General features: G+C 41.7%; 1 protein-coding gene across 1 annotated transcript in view; it reads left to right on the forward strand.

The window, feature by feature from the left end:
• The window catches only part of LOC146567875 (RNA binding protein fox-1 homolog 3-like), a 597,530-nt gene extending 589,789 nt beyond the window's left edge, over positions 1–7,741 (forward strand). The window contains exon 15 of the mRNA XM_085283551.1: positions 3,006–7,741. Within this exon, the coding sequence (XP_085139677.1) occupies positions 3,006–3,008 (3 nt within the window). The 3' untranslated portion in view covers positions 3,009–7,741. The remainder of the gene's footprint in view (positions 1–3,005) is intronic.
• Positions 7,742–8,305: the final 564 nt, after the last annotated feature.

The raw sequence follows: 8,305 nt of genomic DNA on the forward strand, positions 1-8,305 counted from the left end.
TAGTTGAAATGTGTGTCAGCGTTTGTTTGTTTGTTTGTTTGTTTGTTTGTTTGTTTGTTTGTTTGTTTGTTTGTTTGTTTGTTTGTTTGTTTGTTTGTTTGTTTGTTTGTTTGTTTGTTTGTTTGTTTGTTTGTTTGTTTGTTCTGTATGATGTATTCTTGGTCTGCTGTGGTTTATTCTAAACTTTTATATTTGATTGCCTTTTTTCCCTCATAAGATATTTTTGTGATACATACAAGCAGTAATCAATAAACATCCCCCTGAAATTACAGAGGTTCTGTTAACATCACAACATATTCCAGTAAAACTCAAATCACTATTTCTTCCAAGCTTAAAAGTTTCATTTTACTCCTAAATGAAATATTACAACATAAGGTTCATTTTATTTAAATATTATTTATATTCTGTCATTTATGTTCATTGTGACCAGTCAAAAGCTTCAAGTGTTACAGATGAACACAAACAAAACAGAAAACTAGATTCTGTGATCTGTTCCAACCAAATAAAATAAATATTTACAAACAGTGAAATCTCCAGAGAATATACTGAATCATTTCTTTTGTATGAAACAGAAACCTTCTGTATATATCCTCAGTACAAATTTCAAAGACCAAAACAAGACTGACGCTCCAAGGCAATCAATCATTATCTTTACAAAGTGCTCTCCTGTTTCAGGGAGAGATCGTAACACGAGTCTTTAATCAGACATTTCCGACTGTGCATACTTTGTCTTTACGACAAACTAGGCTGTCGCATTTGTGGCATCACTCTGTCTCAGAGACAGTGTCTGACATTTTGCAGCAAATCACAAGAACAGTCGCCTCAAGGTGCTTTAGAGAGAAAACCACCAAATTAAATGGCATAAAGAACACAAAAGTATGAATCCATCCTGCCTTTAGTCAGTGGTTCCAGCAGGTGGTAGCGTTTAATGATGTGGAGAATATTCTAAGCTAGCCAAGAACGCAGAGTGATGAGGAAGTGCTGACCCAGCACCGTGATAACCTGAGCTGCTGCTGAACAGCAGTCAGGCTGCAGCTTCCACTTCTACCTGTTCATGTTGCTACAGTAGAATCACCGTGACAACCATTATGAAGTCTCTTTGTGCTGGTTTTCATCTTTGCTTTGTGCTCATACACGCTCAGAGAAAGATCACGTGTGAGGTCATCAGGATGGATTGTGTTGGTGTGTGTGACTGTAGCCTTCAGGTTTATATTGTTCAGTGGTAACTATGTGACAGTGTTCAGATCATCTTACAGAGTAACTGGAATTATGGCACGACGGGACCACAGAGACATCTTTATTTTTACATTGGTCACACCACCACAGCAACCCTGTCAACCCTGCTTCCCCGTGATTTAACCCCGCGGGCGTGATCTGCAGATGCCGCGCAGGTGCAGCCACACGGCACCACAGACCACGCCCCACCACACATCCCCATCGCCCGACTGAGGTCGGGGAGCCATCCGGCCGAACCTACTCCCCCCCCCGGCCTCCAACCTGATGACAGGGCAGTGTCTCTTGCGTAGGCCGCCCAAGTCTCCAGCGGTGATGGCAACGCTGGTCCGGAGGCCGGGCACGCCCGGTACCTGGCAAACCGGCACGACCGTGTAGGCACAGCCGTGAGCACTCGTCTGCCGCCTCCGGCTGCTGAAGTGCCTCACTCGGCTCCTCCACCACCGTCGTGACACCCCTGTAGGGGTGGCGCCCAGGCCCAGAGCAGCGCCGCCAGATGCCCAATCCTTTTCAGGTGGCGCTCGGTCTGGTCCCGCAGCTCTTCCTGCTGGCGACGCACCTCTGCCACCTGCTCCCACTGGATAGCCGCCGTGTCAGCCATGATCTGGGACAGCTCCTCCCTTCTCTGGCTCTGTTGTGGGCCCGTCGTGCCGCATCCTAGGGTTCGGCACCAGTGTGGTGGAATTATGGCACGACGGGACCACAGATCCGTGTTTTGAGCCATCTTTATTTTTACACTGGTCACACCACCACAACAACCCTGCTTCCCCGTGATTTAACACCGCGGGCGTGATCTGCAGACGCCGTGCAGGTGCGTCCGCACGGCACCGCCTACCACGCTCCACCACAGTAACATGAAAGTAACGAATGTCTTTATCCTGGGGAATTACTTTTAAGACAAGTGTTCTGTGTAATATGTGCATTCACTTTTTTAACATCACCAATCACAACAAAGCGGGGAACACCTCCAACATGCACGAATGTTCGATCACACTGCATGTAGTTAATGTGCATGGATGTAATGTCTTTGATATGCTGCTGAGAGGTGATGGTGACCCTCAAACTGGAGCCAATGAGAATTGATAAGTGATATTGATAATGAATAATCACTAAACTCTTATCAGTTCCCATCCGTGTTCATTGTTGCTCTGCTTCTCTAAAAGGAGCTGCAGCCTGCAGAATTCCTTGGACCCTTCTTTCCAACACAACCTCGTGTCATGTTCAGTAACGCTGTCATTCAAGTTCTTCTTAACATTTTCTGTTTTCATTTATCTCACTAACACTGATAACTTTGTGAACCCTGGACAACCTCTGCAACTTTCTCCTGGAAAGCCAGGACACTGTGTAAAAACATGGTGAATATAAGAAATAACCACGTTCTTAGTAAGCTGTGGACTTACCAACTGTTCTAAGGAACAGCCAGTAACATTACTCTACACTTCATTACAGTAAAGCAGCTTCAGGTGACAGTTATAAATCACAGAGAATAATTTAATTCTCAACAAAAAGCACAAAATAAAAAACATGAGCCGTACAAAAGCTGTTAGTGACTGTTGAAAGTTCAAATATTAGGTTGAACTGCTGCTGCTGTTGTAACTGTGCTTTTATAAGCTTGCAGGAAAGAAATCCTCCAGCATATTTTCTTCTCAGTGGCTGGATACTACAGTAGATTATGCTCATGATGCGTACAGTAGAGTGTAAAAGCCAGTGAAGATGTGCAGCTTATTTACACTGACTTGCTTATTTTCTGTGCTCTTGCCCTCTTCTTTTAGTAAATAAACGAAACAGTGAGTACAGATGGACACCTGCTAAAAAAAAAGAGAGAAGATCACCGTGGACACAGAAGGACACTAACAGAGATCAACTAAAAGAAAAAAATGGCCTTCTGTCAAGAATTAAGGGGATGGACAAAGGGCCTGCTTTGTAAGGCCGGACCTGGACCGCTGAGTCTGTAGCCTGGGAGCAGAGAGGAGCCGACCAGCTCCAACTCCTGAAAAACAAGCCTTGCTGAGTGTTAGAGACCAAATAGGAAGGTCACGATAAAACATTTTTATTTTTGTAAACTTTTTTAAGTTTATGGTTTCAGAAAAGATCAAACATCACTCTGTGTATATACATATTATATACCATATGTGTGTATTATATAAGTATGTTTAAAAAAAGAAACTGTGTGCAGTTCAAAGAGGAGATGAGGAGACGCCAGCTCCCTGTGACTTTTGAAGGTCAGCCACCATGCCCCACATGCCTTCTGCTGGGTGTGTGTGTGTGTTAAGGTGTGTGGGGCAACTGGTCCAGCAGGCCTGTCACTACATAATGAGATTACAGCTTTTTGAGCCTGTCTTCCACTAATAACGTCTGTATCGGTCAGAAAATCTGCCTTTTAAATCCAAAAATACACACAGATAAGAAAAAGGGTTAGGGTTTCCTCTACAAGCTCGACTCAAGTTCCAGCGAGGTGGGACATTAATGACAGGCTGCCTGATGTCACCACAGTCTGGTGGTTTTACTGTGCCGTGGAGTAAAAACTGCTCTTGTGCATTGTGTTGGCACAGGCAGGGTAGGGCTGGGAACAGAGAGTGGGTAAAAAGTGAAAAGTGGAAATGATGATGTGCTTCAACACAGCCTTCAGCTTCCACCACTCAAAAGGACTAAGAGAGGGGTTAAAGTGAAAAGTCACACAGTGACAGCAAGTCTGTGTAAACTCTTCTGTTTCTATGGATTCCTGCTGACATCCTTCTGTATTTACGCATTGTACTAAAAACACAGCCATGGTGCAGAGTCAGCTGTTGTCATCTACTATTGTTGTAGTCATTGTACTGGCAGTAAGAAGACAGTATTTATATATAAATATAGTCATTTGTGATCTCCACCTCCTGGACATACGTTTGATTTTTCAGCTTTGACGCAGGACGTGGTGTAAGTGTGATGATGTGTCGTTCTTTCATGTTTCTCTTTTGTTCAGCTACTGAATGTAACTTAAACTTTTTAGGCAGATGGTGTTTTTTATGTGCTTCAAAAGAACAAACAGTATTCTGTATATTTATTACACGTGTAAATGATATAGTAACATGTTTCTGATAATATGCTGGACCTCCTCCTCACGATCACGTCATGTCCCAAAGGTGAACAGACATGTCCTGCTGAAGCGTGAAGTACTACAGAGAGTTTTAGTTGTTTGGTTTGTCTTTGTGTAGCTGAGTCGTAGTGTCATCGTGGTGCTGAGGGTAATGCTGTGGTGAGGAACAGGACAACAAAGAAACACGAGACCAGTCTGAGGTGGGGAAACTTTTAGCAGTGCGTCCTGTTGGAAATGGAGACGCTCTGCTGCAGGACGCTCACATGCACTTGTTTGATTTGTGGGTCGTAGCATGTTTTACCACATTTATGGATATGACGACACTGAAACCTTTACATCTTTATTTTAATTCAGAGGAGGATTTGAGTCTCACTGCACTCTTACTTTAATGCATAGCACTTGGTAATGTAGGTAACATGGTCTATAAGACTAAGTGATCCCATGGACAGTACTCATTTACATCAGTTAATAAAGTGATGGAGGTGGAAACAACTGAAAGGCCACAGTAATCTAACTCGGTGTGACAGAACGAAGGCAACCCAAGCTCATGCTGAGTGTGAACGATTGGCTCTTTGTCTTTTGTCCTTTTTGGACCAATTCTGTCTTTTTAAGCTGATCACTCGCTGGCCTTGGAGTGCCTTTAGTGCTGTGACTCCGTTCTTATGACCGTGGTGATATCATGTCTCCATCATGTTGATGACTGTCCCGGAGACCCAGATTTTACTTCCTCTCCTGCTTTTCTGGTGTTTCAGTGAGGCAGATGTTTGTGTGACAGGATGCACTGTTACACTGTTAGTGCTGCATTTCTTTCTCCTTCACGCAGTGAAAGACTGGTTGTCCGTACTGTTCTCTACATGAATGTCTAAAAACTCTTTCAAAGACTAAATGAGCATCTGTGAATGTGTCTACAGACAGATTTTTTAACGATGCCTCTACCACACCCTCAGCGTGCCACTGCTGAGTTGTTCATCTGGGAAAAAGCTTCTGCAGTGGGATCAGGCAGCTGGACATGAACTGGGACTTAACAAAAAATATTCTAACGATGTCAATCTTAGCAGAGATCAGGTTTCCTCCGATCGCTGCTGTGTTATTCTAATTGTAATTTATTTTTGTTCTTTTTTTCCTTGTTGTTCTTTCTCTTGGCTTGTTTACATGTACTGTATATGATGTTCATCTGTTGCTGGTTGGAGAGATTATCTAAAGGTCTGAAGTAGCTTTTAACTCTAGCTGTGGTATTCCCCTGTGGCATGGCCTTTTACCCTGGTCCTTCCCTTCCCCAATCAGAAAATGTGATGTTTGCATTAAGTACACATACTCAGCAACGAGATATAAAAATCCTCGGGCTTCCTACCAAAACTACTCCCATTTGTTTCTATTGTGTATACCTCAGATACGAGCCCTAAAGCAGCTATTACTCTTAAAGCTCCTGGCAACCAGACCTCATTTACCTCCTCTCCCCCTCTTCCACACTTGAGCCCAACATCCACCCATAAGCCAAAACCACACCTACCTCCCCCGTTAACCCACTGACCTCCACCCTAAAGTCACAGAATACTTGCTGCAAAGACACGTTCTGACAGGTTTAAACTGAAGGACACTACATAAGTCCCGATCCTGCATACAGTTGGTCTGTGGGTGTTTCACCAGTACTGGGATTTGACAACATTTTATTTAAATATCTCATTTTTATCTCCCTACAAGGAGTTATCAAATCTTATAGACAGATAGAACTTTATCAATCCCCCGGGTAGGTTCCTCCGGGAAATTCAGTCATCATCATTATTATTATTATGAATATTATTATTGAGAGTTGTCTTTTAAATACCTCAGTGAGGTTAAGTTATATTGTGATTCATCTCTGTCCTTAATTACTTTAACGCCCACATTATCCAAATAATAATAAAAGATGTCTCTTATTTGTTTCACACAACATCAGGCTCAGTGAGCACAAATCCAAGAACTATGCACAAAACAAAAGCTGGAAGATATTTTAGAGTACGTACATGTATATAACTTAACCCATGCAAGTGAAAACGTGAAGTCCTTACTGGAGTCCTTTGAGCAGCCCACTAACTTAGCCTGGAGTGTTGTTGTAAATGTATAGAAATTATACTGTGATCTGCAATATTTACTCTTTACATAACCTTTACAGTATTTCCAACAAGTGTTCTTTCTTGAGTAGGCTACCAAACTGTTTCCAATTCAGAAAACACATGAACAACAATTTAAAGTTGTCATTAGCAGCAGAACCAACTGTTAATTGGAATAACAATGTTATTGCTATAGAAGATCGATATTATTGGCATTTAGATTTGTTACCCATATGCCTCACTTTAACTATGCACTTCTTTCTAAATCTGTTTATGAAATAATTTGGGACAATGGAAGCCAGATCTAGGGCACCTGCTAAAATGGCACAGGAGATAACGGTAGATTCTCAGCCTCGAGTCTCTGCTGTCACTGTCTTCTCTACACCATTTCTTCCATTTTATAAAAAAAACAACATCAAATAAAACATAATAAAGAATTTCTAACTGCTCTCGAGTGGATAAGCTCGTGATTTTTCCCCAGTGTTCTCCTCTGCTCCGCCAAACACACAAACCCCTCATAATTGTTACATGTGTGCATGAAACAATACTCAAACTAATCATTTCAAAAATGTTGCTGATTTCACCTGTCAGTAAAAAAAGGGGTGTTTTACAGTACGGCAGAAAACTGAAAACGATTTGGCCTTGACGGTTGGTTTTCAGTCAGGATAAATGCAGACGCTAGTTCATTTCTAGTATGTCTGAAGTTTTATTCAAAATAATATAAATTTCAAACGTATGCACACACGTCAGAAATGCAAACAAAAGACTGTCCTGAATGAATTTGTATCCGGTGATATGATGTTTCTCTTCAGCAGTTTTGACTTAAATGATCTGGTTGCCTTTGAACGTTTTTCACTCCTGAATGCCAACAGCCTCCCGGTCCTATGCAGATCCCAAAGCACAAAGGTTTGACTGGTGACTATGGAGTAAAATTTGAAGAAAAAAAGACCTAACTTACATGTTTGCATTTTTTTAGTCTGCTTTTATTTATGTGTTTGAGGCTCCAGTGTTTTCTTCTACTCTTTATGTATCAGTTATTCTTTATGTCAAGAGCAAAAACCTGTATTAATGTGTACAAAGAGACATCTAATGTGAGACTGAACCTGTGCAAGTGACACTGTAGAAGTACACGTGTGTCTGTGTACTTCTACAGTGTGTGTGTGCGTGTGTGTGTGTGTGTGTGTGTGTTGGATGGTATTTCTTTAACTGGTTGATTTATGTGTGCTTTTAATGTGCTTCAAAGAAACAATACTATTTATTACAATATTCGTACATTATTATCACAGTTATTATTACAGTTATTACTAACATGATTATTAATAAACATTTCTTTCCCCTGAAACTCTTCCATTGATTGACTTGGTTTGGGTCAGCAGCATTAGTTGTGTTACAGCAAGCCTGCAGTTGGTGACTGAATATTATGAGTTCAGTTCAGTTCAGCTACCTAACATACATAGGTCAAATTAAATGGTAAAATAAATATGAATATGTACTCACAAGCCACTTAGACATACCTGTTCAACTGATCATTAACAAAATATCTAATCAGCCGATCACATGGAAGCAACTCAGTGCATTTAGGCATGCTGACACGGTTGTAAGAACCTGCCTACCTCGTAATTAAACTTAAGAATATGGAGGAAATGGGATTTAAGTGGTGCAACAGTTTCTAGAGGTCAGAGGAGAATGGTGAGATGGCTTCAAGCTGCTAGGAAAGCAACAGTAACTCAAATAACACTCATTACAACCAAAGTATGCAGAAGAGCATCTCCACAGGCACAACATGTCACACCATGAAGCAGATGGGATACAGCAGCAGAGGCTGGAGTGACCCTAAGGTGCCAATCAGAAGAATGGGAAACTGAAGCAACAGTTTCTCTTTGGGTGCCCAAAACTGTACAATAGA

This window comes from Mchenga conophoros, linkage group LG8 (genome assembly GCF_057382185.1).
Source record: "Mchenga conophoros isolate Kocher_MC1m ecotype Shallow Benthic linkage group LG8, M_conophoros_male_GT1.1, whole genome shotgun sequence".
NCBI classification, from domain to species: domain Eukaryota; kingdom Metazoa; phylum Chordata; class Actinopteri; order Cichliformes; family Cichlidae; genus Mchenga; species Mchenga conophoros.